This window comes from Thunnus thynnus, chromosome 7, assembly GCF_963924715.1.
Source record: "Thunnus thynnus chromosome 7, fThuThy2.1, whole genome shotgun sequence".
NCBI lineage: Eukaryota > Metazoa > Chordata > Actinopteri > Scombriformes > Scombridae > Thunnus > Thunnus thynnus.
The window spans coordinates 26,007,582-26,023,819 of NC_089523.1; the positions used below are offsets into that span (position 1 = coordinate 26,007,582).

Genomic DNA, 16,238 nt, shown 5'->3' on the forward strand with positions numbered 1-16,238 from the left:
GGTTTAGTGTCACGAAAAGGTAGAGAGGCTGATGGCAGTGGAATGGAGTCTGAATCTACTTTTTGAAAGTACCTAAAATTTAAAGTTGACAATTTTAATTTTAGCTCATAAAATCCCTTTAAAGGGAAACCTGCAATGTCCCCTGCGCCCCGTCAATGTACATACATACATACATACACTAAAAGTGCTTGTTTTTGCCGCTGACAGGCTCAGATTGTTATTATAAGTGTCTGACAACATTATGGAAAGGATGCCCACAGAGAAATAAAACTTTTTTCTTTACCTTTCAATCCGGTCTGTTTGTTATTGTGTCAAACTAAGTCTCGCTCAAGGAGAAGTGTCTCTCTGAAATCTCATGAGGATCTCATATGTACATGGTTCATATCACATAGTTTTACCTATAAATATATGAGTTAGGTTGTTGTCGATCTTCTTCTGGTACCATGATATTAAAACGGGCAAGTAAAACACTGTAAATCAAAATCTTGCCAATCAGTATGAACTTCGGTTCTAATTCCTGTAACATGAAGTGTTTACTTTTTCCTCTCTTACACTCATTACTGTTACTTGCAGCTGTCTTTTCCTTATACTTCTCCCTCTGCCACGTCTTAACTGGACCTTTCATACAGCTCAAACCTGCATTAGTTAAACTAGCAGCGGTTTTACAGAGTGTGAGACATCTTGTGGCTTGCACCCCAATCCAGCTGGGCCGAGACGTCACATGCAGGGCTATTATCACCCCATAAATCTATGCAGATCTCAATAAACTTCTCTTTCAGTCTATTCAATTGTGCTAACACTGATGTGGACTGCCATTCAATTTTAAGGAAGAACCAGAAAAAAACTGGCCCCATTTAATTTTGACTTTGAGCTTTAAGCATGTGTGTTGTGCCACACACGGATATGACCTTAATCTCCTAAATGACCAAGAGACTGTCTGTTGTACCGAGTTTGAATACAAACTTTAGCCAGCTGAACCAATACCAGTGAAATTTTTAATAATGTTAGACTAAAGTGGCTTTATTTTTAGGCATCCATCTCAAACCATTTTGAAACGAAGGATTTTATTTTATTTCTTCTGACCTCTGAGCTGCAGCTTTCAGGTAGAAAAGCTGCCATTGATTACTTTACCAGCCTCCCTTCCCCCCTCTGTAACCGATTCAGTGGTACTGAGTATATTAATATTGACTGCCAATATGCCTCTGAGGCTCTTATATTGGACGGGTTGATTGAAAAGGCAGAGAAAGCAATTTATTCACCACTAAACGTATGTTTAATGGGAGTAATTTTGTTGCCATAAGAACACATGAAAGCAAAACAGCCGCCAAAGGGCAAAAACCCAGCGATGGTGTCAGTACAATATTGAAGTTATTACCGAGGCTGCGGTTAAATAATGAACCACGCTATCCAAGGTTTGGTCTAAGTATGAAATAATTGGATGGATGTCAGAAAATATAGCGCTGATGTTATTTTTTCTGTTTTCTATCCTCACAATAATTAGGCAGCAGTTCTTCAAATTCAGGACATTGAATATGAAAGTTTTTATGATTGATTGAGAATTTTAAGCCCCACTATTTATCATTAACAGGCTGGTTTGGGTTTGGTTTGGTTTTCTTCTACTTCTTACATTAATAATAGGAAAATCTTCAGTTGTCAGGAGCTTATACATGCATAACATATCTAACATAATAATATGTAAAATATAATGCAATTTAATACAGTTTTTCCACAATAAATACTAGTTTATAATGCTCTGACTTTTCAGTTTTTTCAATCTCTGTTGTTAAAAACTGTTGTTCTGATGGGCGTTCCTGGTAACTCACATTAGCAGCCCAGTAGCACAGAAGGGTTGACCACAGATGGGAGTAGCAGTGCTGACTAAAGTGTTTGGCTCTGTGGGTGCGTTGGGTGTAAATCAGGTCAGCCAGGGTTAATCCACATGGATTACCCACAACATTTAGAAGGAGACGCTCATATCTCCTCCCTCCATCCTCAGTGCGCCATCCTGCTCACCCCTGCCACCGTATCCCTGTAAATTTCAGACAGAAGACAGCTCAACAGGAACTTTTTAGGGTTCAGGAGAATAATGGGGTCTGACAGACAAATCCCAGAGTAAAGCTCCTTGTCTGCCCTGAACTCTCCCCCAGACTCTTAGCTGCCCTCGCCACATGTAGCCTAATGGGGAACTACTGAGACTCTACAAGCCTATTTTTGTTAATTATGCTCAGCGCACAAGTAATATACACATCTTTCAATGAAAGTAGACGTACTGTAGTTTCATTGGCTGCACTGTAGCGTGGTCTGTAATAAAGTTCACTGAGAGTTTGAACCGTCATGTCACTACATGATTAGAGTATTGGCAGCAAATCATTGTCTCAGCAGGCAAAATATCTGTCTCATTCACATGCTGATGCTTTTTGTACACACTTATAGATATAATATGAATCGCAGTGATGCAGCCAGAAGGTGGTGACTACAAATTATGATACAAGAACAAAACCCCCTTCATTTTAATATGAACTCCGCCAAAAAAAAAAAGTTATTTTTATATGGATGTATTTGTGCACTCAAATAATTTATTTTACAAGTATATGGCACGAGTATTTTCCCATAACTCTCTCATAACTGTCAAATAACTGCATGATCATTAAAACTTAATTTAAATGGTCATAAGACGGACTGTATCTGTTTGCAATAGAGTTTGTTTTCAATTTAAGATTTAAAAAAGATTAAGATAAGTGGTTCATGTTGGAGATGATGCAGATCTCTCTTTTCTGAGGCTTTGAGTTATGTAGTTACACAATAAGTGAGTAAAATTAAACTGCATATATAAGTTATATAACATAGTTTTGCCTATAAAGCATGAGTTTGTTTGCTGTCCATCTTCTCCTGGTACCATAATATTAAAATGGGCAAGTAAAACATTTAATAACACTGTAAATCAAAATCAGAGCTTTGGTCTAACACCAGTAAAGTGAAGTGTTTACTCATTACTATCTCCTGCCAGGTAATTGTAATGCCTGGATTCAAGAAAGAAGGTATTGAATGCCCTGGTTGTCTCAAGACATATTGTATTGTACAGAGGTGTTCTTGTTAATATAACCTTCAAGGAGACATAGTTTTGAAATGACAAAATAAGTGACAAAAATTCCTTACTTGTAAAGAGTGAACCTTGTATTTCTTAATTTCTCTCTAGCCTGTCGGGGCTCTGAATCCAAAGCGTGCAGCGTTCTACGCTGAACGCTATGAGACTTGGGAAGACGACCAGACACCACCTTGTCATTACAACTCCCACTACTCCACAGTCGCCTCCACCCTGCACTGGCTCATCAGAATAGTGAGTAAAATCACCTCTTCAGCCTGCCTTACACCCATTATTGAACTGTCTTCAAAATCTGAGGATTAGTCAAGCCTCTGTACAGGAATGAAGTCAGACCCATATCCTCATTTTTGAGACTGCATTACTTGATTGTCACTTGTCAGACTTGATGATGCTGTTACTTTGAGGTCTGTCGGCTTCTGCAGAGGAAACAGCTCAACATCTCAATTTGATTGGGCCTGAGTTAGACCAATGGCGCTCAGAAAACACATTTCACAGGCCAGTAAACCGGCATATGTGAACTAAATAAAGAGTGGCTGGGTAATGATTTACAGAGGCTGCTGTGACAGGTTTATGTGTTTCGGGCAACCCAGTGAGCGCTGGAGACATGTCTATCAAGGTTACTGAGCACTGTCCTCATTTACTCTGCAAGAGAAGGAGGAGGCACATGCACTCTCTCCCAATCTTTTCCCCCACAAAACAGGCCCTTATAACCCTCACAGCCTCTTTGAGTTGCTGTACATTTGATTTTGAAGTCAGCTTATTAATTTTAAAAGAGTTTTATGGGGAGTTCGTACTGTATTTCTCCTCCTCCCCCATCATTAGTAGAGAGGGGCTGATGAACTGGGGGAGTTCTGTTGACAGCAGTTAGATTGGCCTCTGTGGGTTTGTTCCCACAATCCCTTTCTTCCTTTGGTGAGTGATCCATCCGCTCCAACCGGCAATGATCGCCATCTCAGGCTGAGAAAACCAAATTTGAGCCAATTATCATTATAGCTCACTGTACTCAGGAAGAACACTAATTAATTCTCCCTCAGGCCTGGATACAATGAATGACTGATCTCTACAGAGATCCCTTAGTCTGCCGCAGAGAAGAATAACAATGATATATTGCAGAAAAATTCACATGTATATTGAATAAGTTGCATGGTAATCTTGTAAATTCAGATCAGTACCGAGATTTTTATTATGTAGATTATGATGATTGCAATCAAAATGGATGTCAACAGGGTGGAAAAGATAATGAAGACTTTTGAATTTCGGTGGGGATCTTTCATCTTTGTGATGTTGAATTTGCTTTCTCCTCAGGAGCCCTTCACCACCTTCTTCCTCAGTGCTAATAACAACAAATTTGACCACCCAGACCGCACCTTTTCAGCCATTGCACGCTCCTGGAGGAACTGTCAGAGGGACACGTCAGATGTAAAGGTGAGAATCACAACAAAAGCAAAAACAACCCATGTTTTACATTTATGTGGACACATGGGTCCATAAGTTCACAGTACTACACACCTGAAAAGTTGTGCCCTAAGACAACAAAGATGTTTGAAGTTGAATCTGTGATCATTATCTTTCATCTATTTTTTCCTTGCTTGCTGCATTGTTTAAGCGGCTGTTATGGGTCTGTGGGTGTAAAGTGTCCAATTCCAACAACAACAATAATAAAATATATCATATTGCAGGACTCCTCTACCAGCAAAACTGTAGCTATACAGTATATATAATTGGCAATATAACTATACCAAGCCACTATGCTCCCCTCCCCGTCTAGTGTGCTTGTACACCATTGCAAAAATACATACCATTAATTATACATGCCTCATCCGAACAGCGAATCACAAAGAAACATAGTGTACAGGAAGACCCTGAGCACTTAGAAAAGCACATTTGATTTATCTCCTGCAGAAAACAAACTATCTCAGAGGTAGACTGATCTTGCATCTGTGCATGGAAGCACTCATGAGTTTGAACAAAGGCTGCGTCTGAGAGAGAGACAAAGCCCTCCCTCTGCAAATCCACAGAGCAGTCACCGAAAACGCTGAACCCTGCTGATTCGCCTCCATTTTGCCCACTGCATAACACGCAGCAGGAATATGCACTGACCTCAAAGTGTCATATATTTCTAGCACACCCTGTATTGGATAGTGTTGCCCCAGGCAATTAATAAAGCATTAATGACAAAAGCTATTTAAAATGTAGTCTTTTATGTACAGACAGGGCTTTTACTTGCCAGGATCTGGGGGAGAGCAGCCAAGAATCTATGTGAGGCAGAGGCAGAAAGCTGCAAGCCAGCGAACAGCTGAATAGTCAAACGCCACCCTGTTAACAAATACAGCCTACTTTCAACGACTTGTATGTCTGCATGCATTTGTTTTTACACACATAAGACGGTTACTGATCTATTAGGAGAGGAATTGTTCTGTGGAGGACAATGCTGGATTACTAACAGTATTTCATAATGTATTAGAGGGAGAGAAATATTATGCAAGAGCTGGTTTGATTTACTTATTGTGCAATAGTGGTAAAATATGAGGCAAAGCCACAACAAGACTGATCAGAATATTAGTAATTACTATCTTCCTTTTTTATAATCTCATTTTGTGTTATTTATTTTTGTTTTAATTTGTATGTCTTCTGACCCTTTTTATAGTAGTAATTAGTAATCTTGAACATACTACACATAAAAAGATTATTTTCTAAATGGTTTTCTGTCTTTCTCAATAATGTCCTATCCATGATGATATCAAATAAAATAAATAGATTTCCATTCATGCCAGCAGAAAAGCAGCTAAACATGTGAACAGACACATAAACACCATGCACAGCCCCCGTGTAGCAACTGAGACTGAGCGGAGAGTCTGGGGTTAAGGTCAGCCTCAGCCCAGTCCACCAAGCGGGGCCGTCAGGCTTCTGATTAAAAGGCAGCTTGTTTTTACCAGGGTCTCTCCTTCATTAACCCCGGCCTCCTCCAGCAGTAATGACGACAAGACCGAGGGTGGTTGAACCCCTGATGGGGATGACCTCCTAAAAGAGCAAGTCAAATGGAAACAACCCCGCTCCAACCAGGACCTCACCTCCTCGACCACCCCATCATTAACGTGCATCCATACCTCTCATTTATTTCTGCATGTGAGTGCACACAGTTATGTTAAGCTGGCACAGCCACCCATGGGCAAAAAGAAGCAGACTTTTCTTGGAAGGAGCGGGCACACTCACACATACATACACACATACACAAACTGCCACCATGCTGTCTGATGGAATCTAGCAGCACTCCACTGGTGACAGATTCTGACGAACATGTCATTAAGGTGACACAGTGTAAAGCAACGGAGGCTCGTGTGATTGACTTGTTAGCCCATTACGATGCTGTTGCAGAATTAATGGCTGCCATGGGAGGGTGGCTTGAAAACGGAGCTGGCAGTTTTAACGGCTTGGTGGTGAGTTACGGCAGGAAGTTTACAGACGAAAAAGAGGAGAGAAAGTGTGTGTGTGTGTGTGTGTGTGTGTGGGTATGTGTGTATGTGAGAGACAGGGGGAAACAGAGGAATGGCTACTTCACTCCTTTCCCTGTCGTGTGCGGAGGGTGAAATGTGACCAACAGCAGACCAGCGGTGTTATTGGCCTGTCCTGTGTCATGCTAACTTGCTCTTTCAAAACCTAGTGATTTATGGGGGCTTAAAAGCTGTGTTATGTATCCCATAGGCAATATAAAACTAGGTAGTACCATTGAAACTGACAAACACTGCATTCATAAAACATTCCTGATACAAGGAGTTAAAATATCTCAGATACTCCTTCATAATCTTCATAATTCATAAAGAGACAGAGAGCAACATTTGACTTGTCTTGTGTGTATGTTTTCTAATGAGGACAGAGACAAAGGATCCACATTCCTCATGTGCATATGCCTCATTGTGCAGAGACTTTACTCACTCATCCTTTCTTAGGTGTATGATCATGAGGATAAGGGATCAGAGTGGAGATTGCAAAATCACTGCAAGTGTGCATAATTTACAATTGCATAATACCTTTTTCTTTAATAATTTCTTAAAGGGCCGTATCAGTAGTAGTAGTTGCATGTTTTAGCCCAGTAACTGTGCCAATAACTGTCCAAAGCATGCCATAGTTTTTTTTTAAATGATTACCCAACAAGAGGCCATCTGTTCATTTAAAGTAAGTCAAACAAATATAATACAATAATAAGACAAACCCAGACCCACGCCTAGATAAATAAGCAAACATGAATGTTGCAAGAGTTTTTAAAACAGTTTCTAAACTTCGACAATAAGTAAAGGCAGCAAAACACTGTAGTGCATTACCTATCTCAAGCAAGTCTGCAAGTTGATATTCATAGTGTACTTAAATAAATGGAAAGCAGTGGTTGCCTGGAAGGTAAGAAGTCTAAAATGAATGGCATGCTTTGGAAAATGGCCAGTTTTAAATATACATGATGTGTACAGTAACATAAAAATACAAGAGTGGTCCCTTCAACACGGGAGAAATTCCTTTTAGAATAGTCTTGTCTCAAAACTCGGGTAAATATTTGTTCTCTTCTTCAGTGTATGGAATCACACCAGGCTTTATGTAGGGGGGCTCCTTTACCATGCTGACTTCCCCTCCACTGCGAGGTCCTGACCCCATCACAAGAGCCCAGAGACCAGGGAGAAAAACCCAACTCAGTTCCAGTTTCATTTAACACACCTAACACCTCTGCCTGGAATAACTGGACTAGCACCTCTCACCGCCTTCTCGTGGCCTGCTGTTTAGTTTGTTTGTGTTACCTTTACCCTTGAATTCTCACTTCATCTCAGTGGGATACAGAACCGTTTTTTTCTCTGTTTTTTGTGGCTCTGTCCTCACACATGTTATTTCTTGCACTTAGTTGAATTGTTAGTCGATTATATGGTGAAAACTGCAGCATTAGACCCGGTCTTGTCAGTCAGCTATATAACATGAGCGTTCCTCTTCCTTTGAAACGCAGGAACTGACTCCTGAGTTCTACTACCTACCAGAGATGTTTGTCAACAGCAACGGTTATCATTTGGGAATGAGGGACGACGGGAACATGGTTCATGATGTGGACTTGCCGGCCTGGGCCAAGAAACCTGAAGACTTTGTTAGGATAAACAGGATGGTAAGGTTTAAACATTTGTGTCAAATTCTAAATTTCATGGTATGATTACATTGTTAAATACACAAACAAAATAGAACATTTTTTAAAAATAAAAATGATTAAATTTTGATATATAGATTATTTTCCTATAGTAACATTATTTTTTAAATTATATTTAGATATTCACCTTAAACTATTCAGTAGAAGCCGTGCTCATTCTCATAAGCTGCACTTTATGGCACATCTTACACATCATCTCATTTTATATACTATGATGTAATTTGTACTCAAAATACACTGCTGCAAGTATATAGTACTGTAGTAAAACATACAACAGGGTGAGATGATATACTGTAAATTACTGTACATGTACCTCTTTAATGAACTCTTTACATTTAGCCTTTCTGCCACCTTCTCACAGCCATTAATAAATCCATTTCCCTCCCTTCTTTTTTAACCTTCCCATGCATTCGTGTCTCCTTGTCTTATTCATGAAGCATCTAATAAAGTGCAGCGTTCAATACTAACACTGTACCCCTGACCCCAGTGATGTCACTAAAGGACAAGACTGAGGGCAAGTTTGCCCTATTGTGTTACCTTCTGTAATGCCGGGCCTCATCACTTTGGCAGTGTGCAGGGCCCTTTCTGTCTGCATGTGTGTGAACGTCGGTATGTGCACATTTAATACAGACAGCCTATCAACATGTGGCCCACAACTCCCAGCAGGTTTCTGGAGACAGAAATGGAGATCCGACCCTTCTCTTGCCGTCATATAAACTCTGTTCTCCCTTTTAATCTGGAATCACTTACTGGAGAAACTCGCAGCTCTCTTCCCCACTAAACCTAATGAAAGACAACACAAAAAAATCTGCTGCATGATGAATGGCCGTTGCATGTGCATATAGCGGAGCAGCATTTCGAACAAAAAACATACACATATTTTTTCAACACACGTTGACATCCAAAATAAACTCAAACTGTTAAAGCTCAAATAAAGCTGCATGTTGTCGACTTACGATTTGGACAAAAGCTAATTATTTTGGAAATTTGATCTTCAAGACCCAGAAATACTGTACCACAGTGTTAGTAGACTGTACACAACATGCTCATGTTCCCCAGCCTGGCTGCTCTGTAATGACTACTATACTAAAGGGAGAGAATTGACTAAGAATGCTAATGTTTATACATTTATGTTTTGATTAATATTATATTATTATAATATTATAAATTTTAATAGAATTTGGGAAAATTGGGCAAATTTAGTCTCAGTTAAGAGTGATGAAAATAGTCTATATAATATGTTTCCACTTTCTAATTAAGGTTTGATGAGTGGGCTCCTCCCTAAAACAGAGCATCTTCAATTTTACTGTTTGAGAGACAAAAAGTTTCATGCATGTTATGTATCCTGAGGTTAAGGGCCACAGTGTTTTTTGGACCAGAGGTAGAAGGAAACTATGGGAACACATTTGACCTTTTCAGCTGGAGTGACAGAGCTGGACCGCTCTTATGGAGGTGACCTTTCCCTGTGCTCTACCCAGGCTGCCTGGTCGAGCTCTATCAGGCTTGTACACCGGCAGAGTGGGGGTTGGAGGAGGGGTGGGGGGGGAGAAGGGAGAGGCTGGGAGTTGTTATGGGCATGTCTGCATCTCCAAAACAAGGAGAGGGGATGCCTGAAAAAAGGATTACTGTGGATATTTTCTCACCGTTGAAGGATACATGCGTGATGTTGCCTTGCATTGTTACATTCACAGACCAGTGTATTCACACGCCCAGAAAATCATAGTCCTCTGCCTCCATTTTTTGTCTTTCTTTTGTTCTGTTCCCTAGCTAGCCCACACTCTTGCTTCCTCTATTATTTCATTTCTGTCAGTGAATCTCTCTCCCTGCCTCCCCCTCTCTCTCTCTCTCTCTCTCTCTATCAGTCTCCCTCTATTTTTCTTCTCTTTCTCTCTCCCTCCCTCTCTCTTCCTCCCACTTCCCATCTTTGCATGTGCCACTTTCAATTGTAGTGATATGCCCTGTGGCAAACTCTGCCTCTGTGTGCTCGAGCAGGCTTTGTTGGTAATGGCTGTTATTCCTGACGCTAGGGGAGGAGTGTAAATTCCTCTAGCAAAGCCTTACACCAGCATGCATGGGAATTACATTGTACTGTATTGTGGAACAATACATCAAGCCCCCATTGCATAGCTTCCATAGGAAGTATATTTATAATAATCATCAGCCTTAAATCTTATCCCGAATCTCTCACTTGCACTCCCACAAGAAATCTCGTCTCCTTTTTCACTCTCACAAGTAATTTATCAATGTTGCTTGTGCAGATAGTTTTACAGTAAATTGGATCCCTGTTAGTATTGAACCGATTTCTTTGTCTCTAAAGATAGTGGGCTGGTGTTTTAAGTGGACATGAGAAAGTGATATGGGAGGCTCATCCTGAGTTAGCTGATTACATTAAAAGGAGGAAATGCAGCTTCTGTGTATTTTTCTGTGGTCTTCATGTGCAGGAAAATAGGTTAAATACTTGCCATTATAATTGTATGGAGGGTTTTTTTGATGATTTTTGCTGGTGATGTAATGTGCTGGTAGGTCATCTGTGTACAGTAAAGAAGCCTGTGTTTTGTTGTGCTCACTGTTGTGTGGAAGTACAATTTGTATTGTGTCTTTTGGTCCATGTGCTGTGTGCTGCTGGTATGCCTCTCACCTCTAATTGCCCTGTACTCCTCTGACAGGCCCTGGAAAGCGAGTTTGTGTCATGTCAGCTGCATCAGTGGATTGACCTTATTTTCGGCTACAAGCAGCGGGGCCCGGAGGCGGTGCGTGCCCTCAACGTCTTTCACTACCTGACTTACGAGGGCTCCGTCAACCTGGACAGTATCGCTGACCCTTCGCTCAGAGAGGTAAGGCACAAACACACATTACCATGGTGACTGAGCCCCCCACCCCTCCACCCCCCTCCCCGCCCCCCTCTCTTATTCTCCATAAGCACAACTTCCTGCCTCTATTTGTCCTGGCATGTGCTACAGCTCCGGGAGCATTCATATCATGCATCTGTCAATCAATTATTGTGTCATGCAAATGTAACCGTGAGAGAACGGAGCAGAGCTGCTGACTCATCGAGTGAGTTTTGTGATTACTGTCATTTTGTGAGTGAGTTATTAATTTCCTCCCCTTCAGATAAACAGTAATCTTTTAATATCTGTCCACGTTATTCATAGACGTTCTTAACGTCAGGATTCTATGCTGTGTTTTTTTTTTCCTTTCTGGTGCTGAATATACTATATATGTATGTATGTTCCTCGCTTTAATGAGATCAATGAATCTGACTGAGCTCTTTGATCAATCAACAGAGGTCACTCAGTCAATAGACGAGGGAGTGAATCCTCTTGTTCTTAAGTAATTAATTGAATATCTATGAGCTCGACCGTACTACTCGTGAATAGCGTAATTGCGTGGAGGGGAAAGGGGACCAGAGACTGCAGCAGCTGGCATGCATTGTGGTACTTTCTAGGGTGAGCTCGTCTCTCTCTCTGTGATATCCACCATCTGCTGTCTGCAAAACAAGTCATTTATATACTGTCACTTCCAGGGGCGCCTTTATTTATCAAGTGACCATTATGCAAATCACCTGCAGAAGATTTGGTTGATCTAATTACCAAACCATATTGTGGAAGGTTTGGTTTTCATCATTTCAAGAAAGATTTTAGACAATGCCTTTTTTTTTTTTTTTTTTTTTTTTTTTTTGCATCAGGTTGAGGTTTGTAGCTGTCTTCCACCCTGCCTACTGTTACCTTGAGAGCTGACAGTACTGTTAGTTAGTTGCACCTTAGGAAGCCTGCTACTCAGACTCCATAATTGTGCCTAGCTGATGTAGTTGCCATTGTGACATGTGAATGTATCCGCGCTGGAGAGAGAAATTGGCTCAGCTAATTGCGGCTGATATAATGCTGATATGATGAGCACTAATTAAGACAAGCCTTCATACCTTCAGTCATGTTTTCATTCCAGATGGATTCTTCTTTTCTATGTAACATAAAGCACAACCTTGTTTATGTAAACCTCAGGCACTAAAACATAGCAGTATCCTGAAAAGTCATCATGAACTAGTCTACTAAACTGGGATTTTGAACCATAATTGTTTGATTTCCTTGCATGTGTGAGTTGTAAAGTAACTGGTAATTTCAGTACAGATAATTGTAATTTTTCAGCAGACCCTTTGCAACCATGAAAAATATGTTAAGTTTAGAAAATAAATAAATAAATGGTTTCCCAGTATTAGATTTCCTGATCACAATTCTCCAAGCTCCAGTCCTACTTTACCTTGCTCTAAGGTGAAATAGTTTAAATGAAATGAACCATTTCCTTCATAGTCATTGGTAATATAATGGTAATGTTGTAGGTGATTTCCTGCAGAATTTATCGTACTATTATTCCCATTACTGTTTATCGCTCCTCCTATCCCACACAGGCCAGTCTGTGAGATGCCTGGCTGCGTCGGTGAGGTGGAGCATGGAAAAGTGCCCGATGAATGTCTTGCTAAGACCTGCTGAAATGTGACGATTGACTCGGGGGTATTGATTCATTCCGAGCATGACAGGTGAAACTGCAGATCTGGCATTAGTCACAACAATTAAGGCATTTGAAATGTCAAGAAATTAGAGGTCATGAAAGATAATTTCCGTCCATGTGTCAGATGGAAACGATGACACCCTCTGACATGCCGCTGGGCCTGTGGTTTAGGGCACGGTGACAGCTCTACTACTGGGCACACTGCCGGAACAGCAGTGCACCCGCGATGCTTCTCCTGACAGCCTTCTCTTATGGAAAAACATGACAGCAACCCCTTGATTCAGACCCCACGGTGTCACTCAGAAGTAAACAGACAAATTATTCATCAGTGGGACTCTATCCCTCTTCAGCTGCCACTGCCCCTCCTTCCCTTTTCTGACTATTTATTGGGTTGACAAAGACAACAAAGTATGCCGTGGCTAGCGAATGAAGGGCTTTGAATCAGCTGACAAATTGACTTCACCTTGATATTCTTATGGTTGAACAATCAATGTTTGACCTTAATGATAAAAAAAAAACCTCCCTTCATGTGTACAAAATATCATTTTAGCATGCATTGCCTGCGATGATAGCTGCATTAGAGACAATCACCTACTGGTGGACACGTTGTTGGGAGACATTTCTGCTCCCACATACAGTGGTGCACATGTCAACTGCTAAACTGTCACTCAAGAAACACCCTCGAGCCAATTCTTTGTTTTTACTTAAGAATTAAAATAAATCTAGATAAGCTTATCTTAAGCAAATTTCCATTGGCATGTAAAGAATTTTCATCACAAGAGAACGTAAGCTATGATGCAATCGGATAAATGGTTTATTTATATGTATTTGTAATCCTGTGTGGTTTCTGCAATGTTTAGATCTGTTTTTACAATCTGTTTATACCACTTAAAAGCTTAACAAAAGTAATTTGCTGTCTGTAATCTACCATATCTGTCAAAAGGTGAAAGGTGGCGCAGTTTCATATTTGTAGTTGAACTGCCGAACTCAGGTGTCATGACTCAGCACGATCCCACGCTGCTTAGCGGGTCAACGCAAGGCCGTATCTGCGTTCTGTCTGACAGAGCTGTTGTGTTGCTGCTTTGCATGAGTGCACTGGAAGATGATGCTGGGGGGATCATTCTCCAAAGAGTCTCTGTCACCAGTTTGGGAACCAGGCAGCAGATAGATAGAGAGAGAGAGCCGTAGCCACTCACCTCTGAAGCCTTTTGCTTACGCCAAAATCATATGCGAACAAAGTCAGACAGACAGACAGGCAGACACAGTGTGTTATGATGGATGTTTGGTGCTCACCCAAGCAAGGCAGTTGTTGCTAGGAGGGGAGATCATCCAGATGGCTTTGGCAATAAGTGTCACTTATCAGCCAAAAAGCAGAGCCTGAAGTGACTTAAACTAATGAACTGCCTGTTAAGTGCTCTCCATCTCAGTCTGAGATAGAGATACGTTTCTGACATACCTCAGAGAGGATTAGTGTTGAAGCACCTGAGAGATATTGACATGTTTTGATCATCTAGAGGAAGAACATGTTCTTGAGTTAACCTTCAATAACTCAGACCCCCTCCCCTCCTCCCCCTCGCCTCAACACACACAAAAACACAAACACATACAGACAAATTTTCCCTGTTGCACTCTGGAAATAATTGTCGGCCATCAAGGTTGTCTCAGACTACCAAAATGGGGCATGCAGCAGCCCAGTTTCACTGGTAATAGAATCATCACAAGAAATATGGTGATGTTTTCCACATGGCCCTCTCAGCCTTTCTGATCTTTGTATCAAATTTCTTTATTTGAACAGTCACTGTGACCCTCACTCCAAACCTAACCTTAAATAGCCATAATGTCAGTTGCTTATTACTTGACAGACTGTGTTGTAAAGAAAAACTGACTAACACTTAATGATTGCCAAATGTGCTCACCAACTCACATGAAACTTTCACTGCAGTGCGACAGTACTCAACCGTGTGGACAGCACCTTTTTTGGTGCTGTGCAAGATAGGAAGTGACCAGGGGGGTGTTGGGGGGCGACTGTTTGGCTTGCAGGTGGCCTGTCCTAATCCAGTATCACCTCCAAACTTCCTGTGCCACATCTCCAACTGTGGCATGTGCTACCCAATGGGTCCTTTTGATAGTGAGTGGTGTGTACAGGCGGAGGAAAATGAGGGCTAGTCACCCAGGCAGTCAGAAGGGCAGGCGAAAGGCTGAGCGATGTATGTTCCATTGTGCACAGTGGCATTGACGGACGTCTACAAGCTCCCCTCTGATGGTGGAAGTGGCTCCAGTCACATCAATCACTCCCACCGTGGAGTGCCCCACTTTCAGTCAAGCTCAGCAGCTCTTACTGCTTGTTTTTTTTTCCCTCTCTCACTGGAGGCAAATGAGATCTTTTGTCTGTGTAAACGGAAGTTATATTCTAATAATAGTAAAAGCCTGATCCCTCTGGTGTTTTGTTGTTTTTTTTTTCTTTCTTTACTCAAGGTGCAACTTGTGCTGTTTTTAGTTTTTTTTCCTTCTCAGTCACAAGCATCCGGACTCATAGTTTATACCCATAAATCATCCGTCATCAAGATTCCCTAACCCAAATCGCCCTGTGTGCTTTTTTCCTTCCTCATTGGTGTATGTGTGTGTGAGCATGCACGTGCTTTTCCCCTTTGTTTCAAGCACAATAACATCTAAAAGCAGGCCGGCCTGCTGCAGTCCTAGCTGGATGTCACTCCAGGTTAACATTTGTGCAGTGGGGGCCCCTGCGCCTGGAAATGGGAATGGTTAACTGAAGCATGTTAATAGGAAAAGGCTTGTCTCTTCCATACTAACACTTGGATGACTCTGCAGGCTGAGGGGGGAAGGGGGAGCACCCAGGCGGATTGGGAGTGCACCCCTTTCCCTTTACCTCCCCCCTTCCTCAGAGGCACGGCTGAGTTAGGATTTGCTTGCATTGTCAAGTAACGCATTGACCCATCACTTTGATGCATATTGATTGTGACAGCCGCTCTCTCTCTCCTTCTCCCCTCTCTCTCTCCCGCAGGCCACAGAGGCGCAGATCCAGAGCTTTGGACAGACGCCATCTCAGTTGCTTATTGAGCCACATCCTCCACGCAGCTCCGCCATGCACCTGGTGAGAGCAACGAGCATGCTGGGAAAATTCTCTGCACCTCTGGTGTGTGTGAAGGAGGTTGTGTGGACCTGTGCGAGCCTGGATGGTGTGTGTGTGTTCGCGTGCCTGTGTTAATAGGTAGACAAAGATTGAGATAGATGTCCCTGATTTCTCACTACTGTGTATTTCTTTTGATCCAGTCTTTTACAACAAAAGATAAATATTTCAGAAGTCTTACTTCATGTAGGTCACAGAAGCGCAATATAACAACAAATTTTCAGTACAGGTTGTCTGCAGTGTTTTATAGTGGTTGCTGCCTACTGGCAGAGTGGTGTAAAGGGAAGAGTGCTCCCTACTGGCCTAGTAGC

At 41.6% G+C, this 16,238-nt stretch overlaps 1 protein-coding gene across 3 annotated transcripts in view; it reads left to right on the forward strand.

The window, feature by feature from the left end:
• Nucleotides 1-16,238, forward strand: part of nbeab (neurobeachin b) — a 205,698-nt gene that overhangs the window by 178,852 nt on the left and 10,608 nt on the right. For all 3 annotated transcript variants that reach the window (XM_067595181.1, XM_067595180.1, XM_067595178.1), the window contains 5 exons: nucleotides 3,197-3,337; nucleotides 4,409-4,528; nucleotides 8,085-8,237; nucleotides 10,943-11,110; nucleotides 15,802-15,891. In XM_067595181.1, coding sequence (XP_067451282.1) covers nucleotides 3,197-3,337; nucleotides 4,409-4,528; nucleotides 8,085-8,237; nucleotides 10,943-11,110; nucleotides 15,802-15,891 — 672 coding nt within the window. The remainder of the gene's footprint in view (nucleotides 1-3,196; nucleotides 3,338-4,408; nucleotides 4,529-8,084; nucleotides 8,238-10,942; nucleotides 11,111-15,801; nucleotides 15,892-16,238) is intronic.